At 34.5% G+C, this 19,670-nt stretch overlaps 2 protein-coding genes across 2 annotated transcripts; both read left to right on the forward strand.

Annotated features, from left to right (window-relative positions):
• The first annotated feature begins 6,465 nt into the window (after positions 1-6,465).
• On the forward strand, positions 6,466-8,973 carry LOC113783527 (protein FAF-like, chloroplastic). The gene is made up of 2 exons (XM_027329690.1): positions 6,466-6,586; positions 6,854-8,973. Exon 2 carries the CDS (start codon positions 6,910-6,912, stop codon positions 8,596-8,598), a length of 1,689 nt encoding a protein of 562 aa, XP_027185491.1. The 5' UTR covers positions 6,466-6,586; positions 6,854-6,909; the 3' UTR covers positions 8,599-8,973.
• A 5,447-nt stretch (positions 8,974-14,420) lies between these two features.
• On the forward strand, positions 14,421-19,441 carry LOC113775451 (J domain-containing protein spf31). The gene is made up of 9 exons (XM_027320341.1): positions 14,421-14,563; positions 15,767-15,857; positions 15,983-16,043; positions 16,380-16,457; positions 16,884-16,957; positions 17,271-17,384; positions 17,465-17,572; positions 18,910-18,948; positions 19,067-19,441. Exons 1-9 carry the CDS (start codon positions 14,469-14,471, stop codon positions 19,151-19,153), a joined length of 747 nt encoding a protein of 248 aa, XP_027176142.1. The 5' UTR covers positions 14,421-14,468; the 3' UTR covers positions 19,154-19,441.
• Positions 19,442-19,670: the final 229 nt, after the last annotated feature.

Below are 19,670 nucleotides of genomic sequence, written 5' to 3' on the forward strand. Positions count from 1 at the left end.
TTGTCGTTTTAGAAAAGTTACGATGCCTAATCAACAATTTGAATTGATCGAGTCCATGCGAATTTCCTTAATTTTTAAAAATTTTGGAGCATAATCATACGCAATAAAAAGCTTCTTATTTCAATATTTTCTTCTTCTTTCTAAGCCCTCCCCTTTTCGAGAAATTGTTTTAATAAGAAGGGGAAAAAAAGAAGAAGATTCTAGCTCTGCAAAAGAGCCAAAGACATGAGAAAAAAATATATAGCTAGCTATCTAGTGTAGTCCAAAAATGTCATAGTCGTCAAAGTTCGTCAACCCAAAGCAAACATGCCTATTTGTGAGCTTGTGCATGAAGTTTCTTTTTATAGAAATACATATATAAACTACCAAAAGCAGAAACAATTAAATAATAACACACGTACACACTGTTTGATTGGAGCTTTTTTAACCGGTGCCCATTAAATACTGATTAATATATTTAATTTATACCTAACTTATTATATGCATGCATAATTTTACATTTATTGTCTCTCTATATCTGAATATTTATCTTATTTAACTTTTCTTTTTTAAAACATTAACACTCGAAACTCATTTTAACGAGTGTCTACTAAATGGACCCTTTATTAGAAGGAAAAAAAAAAAAAAAAAAAAGAGCACATATCTAGGCTTTCTTTAGTAGTCCTAGATAGGAATGGCTATAGTCCATACCATTTCTCACTAAGTGCAAGTGGGAATCACAGCCGAAGCAAGTGTCGAAGGGTTGTGAAATTAAAGGTGGTAGTGGACAGAACCATATGCTCTTTCTTTCCATAACCTTTGGTCTCATTTTTCTGCTACATATTTTATGGTAAGAAGAAATTCTTGGCTGTGACATAATCACTTCTGTCCGTGGAGATTCCTCCCAAGGGTTAAAATCAAATAACCAGAACTAAAAAGTATGTGGTTTACCCCCAGAGAATTGGTGCAATAGAGTTTTTTTGTGTGTGGAAAGGCTTTTCCGAAAAAAGAAGTCATGAAATTCGGGTACATCAGATCTTTCCCTTCAATATGAGGGGAAAAAAATATTGACCAGTTTAAGCCTAATGTAGTGATAGTTACTTTGTGGAAGTATTCCAAAAATGTTGTTGTGACGTAGTTAGACCACATATATTATACTCCAAAAATGCCCTTTTGAATTACCTAATTAGATGGTTAGACCATAATTAATTAGTACAAGATGTTACCTTGAGCAGTACTTTGTAGTTAGTAGTTACACGTTATTGTTGGATGAAATACATCTGCTAATTAAGTATTATCATTTTTAGCCTCTTTTTAGCTTTGTCAACTAGATAATTTAAGGTAAAAACAATCCAGGAAAAAATAAGCACTAGATGCATGGCTGAAATCTAAAGTAAACAAGCTAGAGAACAAGAAAAAAAAAAAAAAAAAAAAAAAAAAAAGAGTCAAGTGAAAAGAAGCCATGGCTGAAATCCAAAGGGTCTTTTTTATTCGTAACAATTTGCTAAACTTGGCTCTTCATGCGTGGTTGTGTACCAACATTAAGAATTCTTAAGAAATATATTTAAAAAAAAAAACTCTGTCTTTTCATTTTTTAAGAACTAATTTTTATTTTTATTTTTTATTTTTTGAAGGAAGAGCTAATTTTTTATTATAGAAGCAAAACTTTATGATCTGACTTAGGAAAAATAATTAAAAAGATGATATTCATTTTTTTGGTAACTTTCGGTAGACATTTTTTAAGATAAAATTGAAGAAAGTATTAATTTGAGTAAACAAGCAAAGACAAAAAGGTTTTGGTTAGATTCTTCAATGAAATATATGATGTAATTTAACGGTCAAAAATAATTTTTTCTTCGCATCTCATATCCGGCAAGCTTAAAACCACCATGACTAGCTAGCAAAATGTAATTTTCATAACTACATGGACTAATTCCACTTTAGACTCGAATTTATATATTAGTATTTTTATTTTGTACTCCAAAACTTTAAATATGAAAGGGTTCAACCTTTTTTCATTCCTCGTCTCACTAAAGTAGGATACGAAACCCTGAACCTTATTTCAAAAGTGCTTGATCATGCATCAAGCATTCAACAAAGAGGATCGGACCCGAAGATTTTACTAACTATTGCATCAAATTAATTGAATAGCCTCAGCTCATTAGTCATAAATTGTTGACTTTGGTGCAACAATTATTAACAATTTTTAGTGGACATTAAATATCAAAGCACTATGGATGACCGATTTTATAATCCCTAATGCAAAAGGTTTAGGCCTCAAGAAAGTACTTGAGATGCATAGGATGCAACGCTAATGACATCTTTATTCTTAAGAATAGATTAATTAGATTACTAAAACGATGCATTGTTCCATGGATAATGGCTCCTTATGGTAAAATAAAAGAGTACGTCAATATGGAATCAATAAAAGATTATTTGTGTTTCCGAATTAATTTTTTGGTTGGAAGATAAAGAATTTCTTTAATTTCTCTTTAAAGCTGTATTTGTATATGATTTATTCTTAAGCTGAGTAAATATTTAATATGTAGTCTTAAGCAACCTCAGCCCATCACTAAGTGAGTTGACTTGAGAGGAAAAGTATGTGAGTAATTTTTGGCAGGGAAGTTGACAACTGGAACATACTCTCATATTCCTAAACATTTTCCAAATTGTTTAATATCAAAGTTTACATTCTTTGGGACTCCTCCACCCCTTTTAAAGCTCAAGTTATAGAGTTATTTGACTTCCGCATACTAGGATTCTATCTTTGTCATTATCATAAGCTAATCCATTATTTGTTACTTAACGAATTAATGATGCCATGCTTTTGCCTTTTCCTCTTTAGTTATGTATGACATTGGTATATTGCTAGGGACATCTAGTAGAGACCAACATGTGTCATTGGACTCTAGCTATGATGCTTCTAATCAAGCTTAAAATTCTTTTTCCTCTATATCTTGGCAAGTGAAATATTTCTAGTAAAAGAAACTTAGAATTCATCTTTTAAACTTCTCTAGACCACAATCAGTGCACTCTATTGAAAACAAAGAGACAAAACAGGCAACATATGATATCATAGGATCGAGACTCCTATAATATAGCAAAAATGAATTAATGATGATTAGGTAGACTGTTGTCATTTAACCATTGGTGTTCACACAACGATCGGGGAGGGTTCTTAGAATTCTCTTCGTTATTAGGTTCAATATTTGAATTCTGGATTTCACAGTTGGAGGTAAGAAAGGTGTGGGGAAGGAAAAATTGGTAGACTATATATTTTCATTTAAGCAATCATCTAATCCTTCTTAATTTGCTGTCCTAACAAGAAAGATATAAGAGAGTTATCCAAATAATTGTATTCAACTTATTTAAGCATCCCTCTTCTATTAACAACACCAATTTGCTTAAAAAGAAAAAAGAAAAGAAAAAACTTGGATGTAGATAGGGTAATAGATAAGACTGGATCGAGGAATTGGATGGCATTGCTTTGTAGGCAGACAAGTGTGAAGGGGCATCCAGCTTTCTCTTGGCCTTCCTCATTTTGTAGCAAAGCAACCAAGTGGATGGAGGTTCTATGTGGGTCTACCTTAAATTGCTTTCGGATCGTCTTTCATGTAACCTCTGAGTGAAATCTAATTATACGTTTGACAGAAAAAAAAAAAAAAAAAACCAAGTGGACTCGTCTTCGTCTTCTATACTAAATACATGCACACGTACGTATGTTCAACATTATTATTTCTATAAATAAATATACATTTTCAGTGGATTGTATTTATCAACATCCCAACCTTTTTTAATTGGGAAGAATTTAAGCGTATGATCAGTCCCTAGTGGCTTCATTTCATTGTAACCCAAAAAACTGACTACGTATAAATCAGCAAGCAGAGTATTTGGCAGACAAAAATTTCAGGGAGAAGACGAGAGCCTGTGAAGGCCCCATAATAAGACGTGACTCCATCTCTTGTTTCCACGTTAATTATTCCATATTGTGTATGAAAAAAGTGTGTTTGTTTGAGTATGTAAGTTTTTTTTTTTTGTATTTTATTTTATTAATGTACAATACATTAATAAAATAAAATAGGTGATGATTCTGTCATGAAGTTGTGGATCATGGGTTTTTAGCCGCCCAATCATGGTGGCCTCTCAAAGTGATACCTTTGCTTCCCTCTTAAGCCATTTTCCACCAATCATCGTTCTTTTCCTGCTTTACCTAATTTTACATTTTCTAGAATGATGTGTTCTGCTCATAGCTGCCCCATATGCATTCAAAATTTTGCTGATTTGTTCTTTTACACTAGGGATTTATTTTTGGTTTCCTAGCCACCCTGTAAAATTTTCCACTATCTCGCACTCAAGAAGCTTAAATTCTCTTAACATGAACGTGGACTATAATTTTTTTCTTCCTAGATTTTTCTATTTTTATGTCCATTTTGAGTTAAGAGACACTTTTCTTTTAAGCTTAGGTATAAATATCTAGAATTGAGCTGCTAAATATTCCAATTGTTTTGGCCTAAAGCTCTCATGTTGTATATGGCTGAGGTACTTCTGCTATCCACATCATAGAAACCTGTCAGAAGAATCCTATGGATTGTGTTTATATTATATGTTCCTCCACAAAAACAGGTTGTAATATCTTGTCCCTCCTCCTACCGCCACTTCTGTGAACCAGCTCCAGCAGCTCTGATAAAGTTTTTCAGTACCCAAATTATAATAATATGTAGTACATTATTTGAAATATTATTTGGAATAATTACTGTAGCACTTTTTGTGATGTGATGTATGTGAGATAAAAAGGTGATTGGGAATATAAAAAGGTAGGTTGGGAAATGTGTTTATGATACAAGCGAAATATTATTTGAGATAATTTGGGTATCCAAACACTCTAATATTATTATTATTTGGGTAAAAAACCTCAGCGGTCACTAAACTATTGGTCAGATCATGTTTTGACTATCAAACTAATTTTCGTCAGTAATTGACCACTAAACAACTTAATCAGTAAACTCGCGACCATTTAGTCGATAATTGCTCTTAATCTGTAAAATTAGCTGTACACGTGGCAAAGTGCGGGGTAATTTTGTCCAACAACTACGCGACCCTAGTGGCAAAGTGCGGGGTAATTTTGTCCAACAACTACGCGACCCTATTTCACAGATTAATTGCTAATTTTACAGATTAAGAGCAATTATCGACTAAATGGTCACAGATTTACTGATTAAGTTGTTTAGTGGCTAATTACTGACGAAAAATAGTTTGATGATCAAAACATGATCTGACCAATAGTTTAGTGGTCACTGAGGTTTTTTGCCCTTATTATTTTCACCTTTGACCCATGTGGTTATTTTACTTTTTTACTGCTACTACTACTTGAATGGGTTGTTAGCTGATTAATTTTATCCAGGCCCTTCATGAATTAAATCACAGCAATTGCAAAATTAAAACCAATTAAGCATTAATTCGAAATGCTCAAACACCACGGATTTAAGTACTATAACACAGAAAAGGACCTTAATTTGCAATTTTGTAGAAAAAGGACTACATGTTACATACTTGTGGACTTCTTTCTTGCCTTGATCAAGTATTCATGTTATTCTAGGATATACTCCTTGATTTTTTTTCTAGTCTCACTCCAAAACAAGCCGTTTCTCTCATCAACGTTATTTCTGACCATAAAGTTTTTAATTTCAGCTGAGAAATCTTGTCTTTATTAGTTCATATGGATATAGAACAAGTCATCATCTTTTGCAAACCATACTATTCTAAAAGAAGTAACTGTACATTTTCTGTTGGGTAATGTGTCATGAAATACGCTAACTTTCCAATCATTTTCATATTCTCTGTAAACTTACCAAAAGAGTAGGGGGGGAAAATTTTTCTGGGATGACATATCTGAGGGGAACAGTTTGAAAGAGAGAGCTCTTACAATAGTGAAAACGAGCCTATTATTGACTCTTGGTGTCCAAGGTTTCCGGGGTTGATTACATTTGGCCTAACCAAAAGTTTTTGATAACGAAAACAACTTCCTTACCCCCCCCCCCCCTTTTTTTTCTAGATTCTAAGTTTATATCTGGTCAGTTTCCTTCACATTTCATGGCTCATGAGTACCCTTATTTTTGAAATTCTGCAAATAGAAACATTCTGACGATTGCCCCTGCTTTTCAAGAATTCATGTATTTCAAAGATTCAGGCTAAAATATGGTTTAAACTTTAAACTTGAAACAGAGGTCAGAATGGAAAGAGAACAGCTCTTAATGTTTGGTAGAGAATCACCATAATTACTGTTAACTTAAAGAGTAACAAGTGCTATATGCTTTCTTAACTTCTTTTTATTACCTCATCATTCATGATAAAAAAAATTGGAAACAAGTGAAAGGTCTTTTCATGGTGTCATAGTGTAGGACCCATGACACGGTCCAAAAGGCATTTTCGGCTCCTACAAATACCCGACACTCCCCAGCCCTTGTAATTGCCATCAGCCAAAGCCAATCCACAGCATCCTCAAACATCACCTTCATAATCCCTTTTACTCCTCCTTGGCTTGCAACTGGCAGCCCAGTGGTCTCTGCCTGTAGCAGACCTCTGTTGGATGCTGTTGTTTGCTTGAGAGGTAAATTTCGTATCGAATTTGTAGCTAATTTTATCCCATAAAACTCACGACACGCACAAATACACAGCTTAATTATAATCTCATTCAATAATTGCTATTGTTAGTTTGTTACTTTTGTTACTACATGCATGCATGTAACATAGAATTTTGGAAAGCTTTGCTTTGTAACTTGAGAATTTGTTTCATAGTATTGATATTCTACTACTCGTGGCAGTAGTGAATTGTATTGTTCTTTTTTTCTGATGAAATTTCTTCGACTTTGTGCAGAGGGAAGAAATTGTTTTGATCTTCTCTAGTCTGTAGTGCATCATCAGACGGTGAAGATGTCCACTTGTGTAAGCAGCAAGAGCAGCTTTCAACTACTATCTTCTATAAAAGTTGAAGAAGAGGCACCAAGAGTCACCATTGAGAAGCAAGGTATAGTGTCCATTCTTGGATCAGACTCTGAAACAACCAAAGCAGCAGCTTCTTTGAGAAGAACTCTTTCAGCTGATATGTCCTCAAAGAAATGGTTAGCTCAAAATGGCTTCACCAGCTCTAGCCCCATGAAGAAGATTGCATCATCTGAGAAACTAGCACTTTCAGCCGCTGATCATCATCATTCGTCATCATCTTCTTCTTCTTTTTCAGAAGGAGAAGAGGAGTATTATAAAGGTAATAAAGAAAGGCCTGCACAAGATGACGTATGGATGTCAATTCAGTCACATAAAGAGAAAAAGCAGCAGCCAGATGTGTGGAGTTGGGGCTCAATTCTTTCCCAAAAGAATGAGGACTCATCCAAACTTCCACCCCCTTATGTTCATCCTTTAGTAAAAAGATCTGCTAGCTCTTTGAGTGAAAAAAGCCTCGAAATTTGCACAGAAAGTCTTGGCTCTGAGACTGGCTCTGATGGCTTTTCCTCGTACCCGCCTTCTGAAGTAGGCGATGTAGATGAGGAAAAAGATAACGACCAACAACAACCACAACCACAACCACAACCACAACCACAACTACCGCAGTCCTACGAGGACATGCGAATTGCAAAGTATCATTACTCTATTTCCAGTAGGAAATCAGGGCCTCGGTCCTTCCCTCCTCCTCTTCCTTCATTGGCTCGCGAAGATAGAACCTCAGTTCACATGCAGTCTCACAGAGAAAATGGTAGGTTAGTTCTTGAAGCTGTTTCTGTCCCTCCACAAAACTATTTCCAGGCTCAACGCGAAGATGGCCGCCTTCGCCTCACTTTCATCAATACTCCTTCCTCACAAGAAGAAGAAATGGAGGATGATGTTCAAGAATTTGAGCAAGTGTTTGACAATTTTGAAGAAATTGAAGAAAATGGGGGGTCCAAATTTGATGATCCAAGTGATAAAGGCCATGAAGAAGATGAAGAAGAAGAGGAGGAAGTAGTAGTAGTAGTAGTAGAAGAAGAAGAAGATGATGATGATGAGAAAGTTTTTGAGAAAGAAAAAGGAAGAAGAGAAGTGGAGATTGTGATGGAGCAAAACTCAAGATTGCCAGGTGGATTGATGGATGTGCACAAACCAACATTGATGATGAAAAAGCTAATGGGACTAGACAAAAAGAATCTAGCATGGGCTCCAAGGTTCAACAAAGCTGTCAACTTGGGGGAGGTGGAGGTGGAGTTGGAGGACGCGTTTGCTACTCCACCACTTCCTCAGTCACTTCCAGTTCCACCACCACCGCGGGTGGCTCGACTGATCTCAGCCCCACCGGCAACCACAGCAGCTACATCTTTCAATGCTTATGAATACTTCTGGAAAGAGAAGCCCACAATGGCAAGCATCATCAAGCCAATGTCCACAGCTGAACAATGCCAGCCTCCCAAAAGCAACCAGAACAAGCTCATTCTAGCCAGTCATGGCAGCTTGAAGGGATATGAGCAGCAAAATCTTGTGCTCATGAGAGGAAACAAGGCAGAATACTTGGTTCCTTTGTTCAGAGGATGCAAAGAATCAAGAGCAAGATCTCTATTACTTTGTGAGCCTAATTGCATTGCTACCTCCTCATGATCCACAACCACAAATCGATACCACAGTGCTTCATCAACCACTTTTTTTTTAAATTCTTCTTATATAATTCCTCTACGTAAAATGTTACCTACTACTTGTCCCTCTTTGTATTAGTAGTACTTTTTACTCTCAGAAAGAGTTATGTGTAGTAAAATAAAATATTGGAAAAAGGGGGAGAAATTACTTGTTTGGATTTAGAGGATTTATGGAAGAAAAATGTGAGAGTACTACATAAATTTTTATTACTCCTGTACACTTTTTTAGTAGCAGTAGTAGTACTACTACTCTGTTATCTAACAAAATCTTACCACTATCTTTGACTTGGTGGTGTGTCTTGTCTGTCTCTGCATCATAATGGAATAACCTTCTTTTACATCAGCTTTTGCAACTGTAGCCAATGGGATTGCAGCATGGGTCATATCCCGTCCTTTTGGAAGTTAATTTTGGCTACATCATGATCACTTCTTGCTCTGTTGTGCTCCTGCAAGTTTTCTAGTCAAGATTTTCTGAATATAATCAACTTAAGGCTCGTCCAATGAGATTTTGGCTAGGAATTAGATTCATAAAGTCAATTGTATTCATGCAGTATACTGTATATGTTCCTACGTTCGCGTAACTATTTTGTACAAGCGTTAGCTTCGATTAAGACTGGGGATTCTTATTCTTCCGGCAAATGGATTACAGCAGAAATCCGTACAGTTCATGCTGGCTTAATTATGTGTTTCACCAACAATAAGCAGTCTTTTCAAGGGGAGATTACATTGACGATAAATATCTTTTCTTTCTTTTCTTTTTTTAAATTCGAGCAGGGCTCAATATATGCCACACATGTTGTTTCACATAATTAGTAAAACAAAAAAGTTGACAAACTGGCACATAGATTTTTTTTTCGTGTAATAAAAAGTTTAAGTAACTTTGGCTCCGAACATCACAACGAGTCAGAGCATGCCTTCGGAACCATAAGCCGAGATTCTTATAGAGTGTCCGTCAACACAATCATCATATCAGCATAACATACAATCTTTTGTGAGAAAATAATCCATTTTTACCAATTAAGTCAACTTATATTAACAAAAGACACATAGATAGCTGGATTATATGGACAGTGAATGGGTGACTTTTTCCCAAGTTCACGTATGGTTACAAATATTTCTCTCAGTTTCTTGTGAAATTATGTTGGTGATTAATGTGTATCAACTGAATATGTTTTTAATATCATAACTTCGTATGGGACACTCATATTTCGACGCGGTTTGTTTGGTTTGAAACTCGAGTCTTATAAATTTAACTCAAAGAAAATGATTTTATGGGTTCAATTCATACATCAAATGCAGAAAGTTCACAAAGGTGGCTGATCATCAACCGGATGCCTGTCTAGAAACAAATCTTTCAACTGATTTTTGACAACTTGTGGTCGGAATTTGGAAACAGACTTGATAAAAGACGAGCTATATAGTCTTAGACATGACTTAATTGATAAATGACCGGTGTTAGCTTTCCATTGAACATTTTGTTGCGAGACTTTGATATTGATCTTACTGTTAGTTCAATATGCCCTAGGAATGGCAATAAGGCTAGGCCTGTCAACTGACCCGGACCCGGACCGGATCCGTCAAATAATTCCGAATACGGGTAGGGATATAATTCCATTAACGAATCCGAATCCGTTTTGTCAAACAAAAACATGTCGGATACGGAATATGGTATTCTGACCCGTATTGAACCCAACCCGGATATAAATTGATTAATAATTTAAAATATATATATATTTATTTATATAATACCCTAAATTTACTTCTCTGACTATTATCCAAATAGTCAAACACACCAAAAACAAGTGTTGTTGCAAAATAGATTTTTGATGGACCCTTTTTCGGATAGGCTCGACCCGTCGGGTATTCGAGTAGAATCCGGAACTGGTATAATATGCCGGGTCCGGATTTATTAGTTTCTGCCCGGACCCGACCAGTTGACAGTCCTAAATACGGCGAGTGCTCGCCCCACGAGCTTAGGAATGGGTGGGGATTGGGGTGGGGGCGCGAGAGCATATGTCCATCCCATCTCGCGCCTTTATTTTAAAATAGTATGTATACGTACAATTTGGAATAAATGTTATGTTATTGTTAGTATATAAATATATTTTATGAAATAAGTAACATATTATGTTGTTATAATAAAACGATGTAATTTTTTTACTAAAATTTTAAAAGAATGATTAATAAAACTATTATTAGATTTATATAAATTGAAAAGATTAAATCAAATAAAAATAATAATAATGATAGTGGAGTAGGACGAGTGCACCCACAGAAATAATAGGGAGGGACGAGGGTAGGGGCGGGGGTTGGGGGAGTGGGAAACAGGGCAGGGATAAGGAGAACTTTGGTAGATCAGGGTGAGGGTTGGGGGAAGCTTCTCCGGCTTCAAAACAGCCCGTTGCCATCTTCTAACTAGCCAGATTAAAACTTTAACCAAGAGTAGATGCAAAATAAAGTTCACAAGACAAATCAAACAAGAAATAACCAATTTATTTCACCTCATATTTTTGAAACTCTAATATAAAACTGATCATGTTCAATTCCGATTAAGTTACTTATAACCATGTTTTTTTCTTTTCATTTTTCACTCGCCCTTTTAACTTTTAAGTCATTTTGAAGTTCTTTAAAAAAAAAAAAGAAAAAAAAGAAGCACAAGTTCCGAGTTCCAACATATACTTTGGCAAATGCTTTAGGGAATATGAGTAGGACGGCTATCCATTCCCAAAAATTCTAACAGCTTTTATGAAAAAGATGTCGGAGCATAAGAATATATAAGTAACTAGCTAAGACGCGGTTATGTGTGTGTATGTATATACTCCCTCCATTTTTTTATAACTGACGTTTAAGAAATTTGCTCTAGTGTACTTTTATCTGTCGTTTTATTATCCCCATACAGTATTAATTATTTTTTCACAATTTTACCCTATTATCTCTCTTTTCCAATACAGGGTTCTTAATTACTACTCCTAGTAATTATTGCTTCTCTCTTTGTAACAACCCTAGTAATTATCTGCCCCTCCGCATTCTTTCTTCTTTTCTCGCAGTATGTTGCACAATTAATGAGGGTACAAAAGAAAAGTAGTGTACAGATTTAAGCAATGAAAAACTTTTCTTAATTGGTGTGCAAAACCTTAAACGTCAGTTATAAAAAAAGGGAGGGAGTATACATATGGCATTGAGATAGAGGCAAAAAGAAAAAATAATTAAAAAAGTTTAAACAATAAGCATATGCTTTAATTTTGATACTTTGTAGCAGAATAAGATGACTTAAGGTACAACAAAAAGTCTAGAAGTTCTCTCTACTTAATTATTACTTATTATATGATGGATTGAAAATGCCAGTTTAAAGCTAGAATTGACACCAATCTTAATGAACTTTCACATCAATTAGGAAATTAATTATATTAATTTTCTTTTGGAATTATCAACTCATTTAGGACCAAGAATCATGCAGACATGTCTGCTTTTACTCTCTCCACATTTGTAAGGTCTACTGTCTCCAATCTCCACATTTGTTAAAGTATTTTGGGATAATTTCAGAAACCTCTCCTGAGGTTTTTGACAATTTCATTAGCCTCTTCTGAAGTTTGTAAAATTATACAAACCTCTCTTGAGGTTAAGGTTTTGATAACAAAATTACTCCAATTAGAAAAATTAACATTAGAAAAGTACTTTAAGGAGAGAGGTGAAACTTTTATCCCATAAATACTCTTTATGCATGCATATAAGTTGTATTGGTAAAAGAATGAAAATAATTAAAAGTTAGAAACAATTAATACACATATTTTACCACTCAAAAAGTCCACATTCAATAAATTAGACAGCACAAATAAGCAACAAAACTACACTGATGATCGTAAGATTCAACAACACAGACTAGTCATCTCTTTTGACATGATGTTTAGTATAATTCATTTGATTTTGAAAAGATAAATTTTCAAATTTTGCCTTTTTCCCCTCCTTTCTCCTTTACTAATATCTAACGATTAAGTAATTCGAGCACTAATTAACGAAAATATTTGTTAAAAAATTCTTTGATGATGAACGATGACTTGTAATTAAAAAAATACATCAATTGATATATCTAATGACACTATTTTGTGATTGATAAAATTTAACAATGACCAGAAATCAGTTGCACACAATGTGAGAATAAGAGCTTTAGTAGAAGAAAAAATACAGGCCAAAAGAAGGTTGTTCATGAGAATATTTTCTTTAAAACTCTTAAAACTGTGACAATTGTAAAATAATTTCGTAAAAATAAAGGAGAAATGAGGGGAAAAAAGTCAAAATTCAAAAATTTTTCTGATTAAAATCACAAGAATCATAGCAAACATCATGTTAAAAGAGATGACTAGTCTGTTTTGCTTAATTTTGTTGCTTATTTGTGTTGTCTAATTTATTAAATGCAAATTTTTTGAACGGTCAAATGTGTATATTAATTATTTCTAACTTTTAGCTATTTTTGTTGTTTTACTAATACAACATATATATACACGCATAACGGATATTTAAGAAGTAAAAGTTTCATCTCTCTCCTTAAAATACTTTTTTAATGTTACTTTTTCTAATTGGACTAATTTTGTTATCAAAACCTTAACTTCAGGAGAGATTTGTGTAATTTTACAGACTTTAGGGGAGGCTAGTGAAATTGTCAGAAACATTAGGGGAGATTTTTGAAATTATCCCAAGTATTTTACTTCAAACGTGTATGGCTCATTAACAAACATTTTGGCCTAAGTTTTCTAATCAAAGTATAGCCTAATAATATGTTAATATTTTGTCTAATGTTAATATTTACTTCACTGTCATACTCATGTGTCTATCGTTACAGGAAAAAATGTTAGTAAGATCTCCAGTTCTGCAAAGAGTTTAATTTGGATGGTAAGGTGGAAGAAATTATTAGTAGGAGATCTTAGATACAAGACCTACCACTTACACAAAAAAAAAAAAAAAAAAACTTTTCCAATCTTTTTTTTTGAAATTCTTATAGCCTACATGAACTTTTAGTACTTTTGAAACTGATATCCATTTGGCTCTTTTTCCTCTTTTTTTTTTTTTCAAATTGCTTCGTTTTGTTCTTTGGTAATATTTGTAGAGATACTAATCATTTGATTCTCTTCAAATGAAAAAGGATAGAAGAAAAGAAAATATAAACATTTGGAAATATTCTTTGTGCTTATGAGATTTAAATGAGTATCCTCTAATATGTGTCCTTTTTTTGTTATTTTTTCCCTCAAAAGTGGTACACAGAAATGAAAGTGGGCGGTGAATATATACACTACAATATCTCCACTAATGGTCTAATTGCAATTTAATATATCGATTAATTTCTCCGACGCTGCATTAACAGAAGGATGCATTCAATCAAATTACGTACCTATTTTTGTCTTGCTTGTATCAAAGCAAATTGGGCTTTTTCCTCAAAAAAAAAAAAGCAAATTGGGCAATTGTTGGTAAAAGAAAATGATAATTTGAAGTATTTTTTTTTTTAAAAAAAAAGAGAAAACGTGTGATTAAAAAAGATGAGGTAGATCTGCGCACGAATTGGACAGGTCCGGAATCCCATAAAAGCAAATATTTTGATGGCCCAATAGCCAAAATAAACAATCGGACACCATTAGCCCATTCACTCAAATACGATGGACTGATTGGATATCTGAGGCCAAACCTGATTGATGATCTGCTACTTTGGTTCAGATGGGCTGGAGCCCAAAAGTGGCCCGAACTAATTTCCATATTTGTAAAGGAAAGATTTGCAGCAAAGGCAAAGGAAACCTTTAAGGTCGTGTTTGGTTGAGTAAGAAATTCATTCATCCGTGGGCTACTGGGATGGGAGACAACAGCGCCAATAACCTCGACGATTTGCTGCTGAAGCAATTCTTCGCAGAGGTTAGCGAGGTTGAGCGTGATAACGAAGTCAATAGGTTCATTTCTTTCTTTTTTCCGTTTTTATGTGTATTTGAGTGATTTTTTTCCAGTGCAAGTTTATTCTTCAATTTATGTAAATTTCGTTGCTAATTTGTTAAAATTTTTGGTGCAAATTTGTGTTTTTTTTTGTGTGAAAATATTACGTGTAAAACAATGCGAACTGTTGTGTTAGAAGTTCGTTTTTTGATAAATTATGTCGTGGCTTTCCATTTATTTTGATGAGTAAATTGTTCAATTGGGCCAATTTTTAATTTGAAACATGAGAATAAATTTAGGGTTTTTGTTTTGGGAAAAGTCCTCTTTCTTGTATTGCTACAAATGATAATTGTTGAGATTGTTAAACGGTAGATAGCACTTCTTTTTCCCATCTAAAACATCTGCAAAGAAAAAAAGGGTGTGGTATATGGATTTTTGGTAAAATATGATGCTGAAATTGTGAGAAAAGAGATGTATGAGACGACAATATATAAGTGCCCAGGTGTTTATAGAACAGCAGATAACTGATTGGGTTGATTTTTTGATGTATATAAAATCCATTTCCAGTAGGGTTATTAGAAAGATTAAAGGAAAGAATGATAAAGGGATTGAAATCAGCTATTAGGAAATGCATGGCAACTTGCAGTGTTACATAAGCCTGAATCATGAGTTGGATGGAAAAAACATGTATCGTGTTGCTGAACCCTAAAGCCTACAAGTGAGAATAGGCTTACTTGAGTTGAGTCAAGAATGCTTTTTTTTTTTTTTGGGCTACAGGAGTAAGACTGTGTAAAGTTAAACTGTTGCACAATTTTGTAGGTTCAAAGCCTTGTGTAGTAGCTAAGTCTTATCACAACAAGTTTGGCTGTCTTATTCAGGGTACATATAATGGAGTAAGAGATTTAAATGCTAGCATGCATGTTGATTAAATGCTTATCCATAAGTTTCTTTCTTCGACTAGAGAACAAAATGGTGCGAGGAAGAAAAAGTTTGTGTTGATGAAAGTGGAAATATCAGAGAGTAGAAAAAGTTGAAACATCAAAGCAAAGAAAGGAATCTGATGGTTTTTGCTGATAGTATCTTCTCAATTATATTTCATATGAGTTCTTCAATGTTCTCAGGCAGATTATTTCATATTATGTCATTTATACTCTCTCTCTCTCTCTCTCTCCTCCTGGACCTATTTGCTTATCTGTAATCTCCAATTTTCAATGTTTTTTCAGGATTCTTTCGTGCTTCAAGTTAAATCCATTTGATTATCTTAACCTGTCATTTGATTCATCTGTGGATGACGTGAAAAAGCAATATCGCAAGGTAAAGCTTTTTTATATTGCCGATAGCTTGATAACTTGTAGATTGAATAAGGGTTTTGTGTTGTTGATATGAACAGCTTGGTATTCAAAATGAACTGATATATTTATGTTTTTTCCTTCTTATAGTTGTCTTTACTTGTTCACCCGGACAAGTGCAAACATCCACAAGCAAAGGAGGCATTCGCTGGTAATGAAATCTTCTCATCTTTCTTTCTAATCTGAAGCAATATGCAACTATCAGTACTTTTTAAGACCTTGGTCTGCTATAATGCTAGATTGTACTTTTGGAGAAAGTTAACAGTGCAAACACCTTTCTAATCCTTTTGGTGTCCTCTTATAGAGTAGCATTTAGTATGTGGAAATACAGAACTCCTTTTTTATGGAGAACTGATCTTCTTCAGTCCTCCATTCTCTTTACAATCATATAGTGGAGGCTCAAATTAATTGTTTTCGAGTTTGCTTTTATGCTGTGCAATTTGGTTCGCCCAATGAATTGCTTACTAACAAAATTTATTTGCTGCAGCATTAGCAAAAGCCCAGCAGCTGCTGCTTGAGCCACAAGAAAGGGAATATATTCTGAACCAAGTGAATGCAGCAAAAGGTACTTGCAGTATTATCCTTTATGATATTTTATGAAAAAGCCATTGCCTAAATGGCTCGCACTCATTTGTTTGTCCCAAAACCCAAAGAAAAAAGGGTTCTAATCTTTCAAAAGGGGAATTTGAAATATGCTACTAGATCATTGTAATAAGTAATTTTCTCCCGACTTTTTAGTTTTTATTTTGTTTTGTTATTGCTTGAATCCAGATAATGTCATGATTGTGACCATTTCTCTACATCACAAGGTGATATACAGATGCTTTAATAAATACAAGTGATGCTTTGTTCTGGATCTTTAGTGGACAATCCAGCTTTTTTGAATGATTTAAATGGTGTTTAAAGTGATTAGGTGTTATTCTAGGTTCCTATTTTACTTGTGTTCTTTGTCAAGCTTTGGTAACACTGAAAATTTTTTAATTCAATGCAGAGGAACTTAGAGCAAAGAGGAAGAAGCAACTCAAAAAAGATACTGCTTCTAAGTTGAAGTCAATAGTTGATGAGGTAAGTTTAGTAGCAACAGTGTCTTGTTATCCTTATTCTTTTCTACTTGTTCTGACTCTACCAAGGATCAACCTGGAACTTTATTTAGAATATTGCTGGACCAGTTTATGTCTCCAGAGTGTCTCTCTTCAATTCTTTTTCCTGTGTTTCTATGTATTGGACAAAATTAAATTAAATATGTGGCTAGTTGTTTTATAAAGAAACATTAAAAGCAGTTGGCTCATAAAAAGCAGGAGCTACTAGTGGTTGTCCATTTTCCTGTGGTTAAGTATGTAATGTACCAGAATAGATACTAACGTAAATGTTTCTACAGGGAAAATATGAACAAGAATTTGAACAATCACCAGAATTCCAGCAAGAGCTGAAACTGAAGGTTAAAGAGATATTAACGGAGCAAGAATGGCGGAGGAGAAAAATGCAGATGCGCGTATGTTACAGTACAATTCATTCCTTTAGTGCTATATAATCTGTTTGACTGAATTCAGTTGGTATGCTTTAATTATCTAGATATCAGAAGAGGAAGGAAGGTTGAAGAAGGATGAGGAGGAATCAAAAGAGATGTGGAAAAGGAAGCGTGAGCATGAGGAGCAGTGGGAAGGGACAAGGGAACAGAGGGTTAGTTTTTTTCTGTTTTTCTACCTAGTATCCTTCCTCTTATTGATTGTGCAAATGATTAAGATTGAGGGGTGTGCACGAATGACATTTATCTTCTCTTTGGGGGTGAACGTATTAATAATTCCACTAGTTACCAACAGTTCTTATCATCTTGGGGATTTGTATATTAGTTTTTCCTACAGGTGGCAATTTGTCCCAAGTCCCAATGGGTTACCCATGCCCATGGGGACTTTGGGCGGGATGGGTATTGGATTTTGATATTGGGTTTAAAATGGGACAAATCCCAATTGTACCCATTAATTGATGGGAATACTTGGGAAATACTTGGGTACCCATTGGGCTCAAATAACAAGGGCTCTGTTTGGTTTAGCTATTTTTGGGGGGTATTTTTGAAATATTTTATTATAGCAGTGTATATGAAAAATTTTTACTATAAATTTTTTTTGAAATATTTGATATACTAATATGCATGGGATGTTTTTTGAGTTATTGTATATTACTGTAACATTGTATTTGAAAAACTTATTTTTTGAAAAAATAGCCAATCCAAACGGAGTCTTAGATTCAAAAATTATCTTTAACAATTTTTATAGTCATACTAGAGAATATAATCTAGTAGTTTTCGTAGTCATTATCCACAAGAATTTTCAACATTTCAGTCAATTTAGACCTGTCATCTTTGGACAATGATGAGAATAAATATTCAACACCTTAAGTACCTTGGCTATCTTGATATATGTTGGAATATGACTGTGTATCTATTTTTTCCTTTATTTGTTAATCCAATTTTTGATGGGAATCCTGAGTATAAAGCACTTGCATGTTTATTTAATAAAACTAAAAAAAATTTAATAAATCAAAAATATTAAAATTATATAAAAAATAAAAATGAATTAAAGGGAAAAAAATATGTAGAAAATAGATTTGGGTATTGGGCGGGATCAATCTAAACCCATCCCAAAGTGATCCCGCCCAAGTTAGTCCCAAAACACATATGAGTAAGGTTGGGCCCAAACCCATATGACTCGGTTCCATCACAAACCCAAGCAAATCCCGCCCATCCCGCCCATTTTGCCACCTCTAGTTTTTCCTCTTGTCCGCTATCTCCTGAATGTGGCATGAGATTTTTGCAGTCTTAGATGAATTTTGCTGTCTCAGTTCATTCTTTTACTTAAACCTTGTAATGAGAAGAGTATGTTGCATAGTCTTCCATCTGATGGGCACTCATAATTTTCCTCATGCTTACCATTTTGTGCTTATAGAATTAGTGAGGTGTAAAAGAACTGATTATCCATTCTCATTGTTTTGAATGTCGGTCATTTCCCTTGTACTATCAGGTTTCCAGTTGGAGAGACTTTATGAAAGGTGGAAAGAAGGTAATATGTCCTCCTGCGTGACCGTTTACTTTGAGCTTGCTTTGTCTCGTCTTTTCTCAAGTGGAGATGTTACTATGTCTTGTGACTGATCAAGATTTCTATTTGTCTATCTCTGCAGGTTAAGAAAGGAGAAATTCGGCCGCCAAAGCTCAAGACAGAAGACCCCAACAAATCTTATGTTCAAAGACCAGTTAAACGTGGTTAGGCGCCATGTGCTTGGTCACATTAATGATTGTTCCCAGGTGTTGAGAAGCCTTTTGATGATTAGGGAGAGAGTTGTATCAGCTCACATCTGTAGAAAGCAGTACTCTGCTGCAACTAATTCCTGCATGTTGGATGAAACTAGAATCTGTTGTAGCATATGGAGAATCCATCTGTTATATTACTGTGGATGAATTAAGCCATCTAGTTTAACTGAAAAAAAGTTACTCTTGAGAAAGCCGCAGATTTATTTACATTTTCTGTATAAAAAAAAAATGGTTTTTTGGGCTTCCTCAATGGTCTTCCAGCATTTGTTTGTTTATTATCTTTAAATGGTGGAGAGTTTGCCATTGGCTTGAGATGAAATAACTCCTAACTTAATTTGCGGTTGACAAATAGCCGTCCGGTGCTTACTTCCAAGAGTACCCGGAAAATAGTTAACACTGGCCGCTCAAGTCATTTGTTTTCCTCGAGACAGCTGCCTTAGTTATGAGGTTTCGATATCCCCTGCATGATTGTAT

This window comes from Coffea eugenioides, chromosome 1 (genome assembly GCF_003713205.1).
Source record: "Coffea eugenioides isolate CCC68of chromosome 1, Ceug_1.0, whole genome shotgun sequence".
Classification (NCBI taxonomy): Eukaryota; Viridiplantae; Streptophyta; class Magnoliopsida; order Gentianales; family Rubiaceae; genus Coffea; species Coffea eugenioides.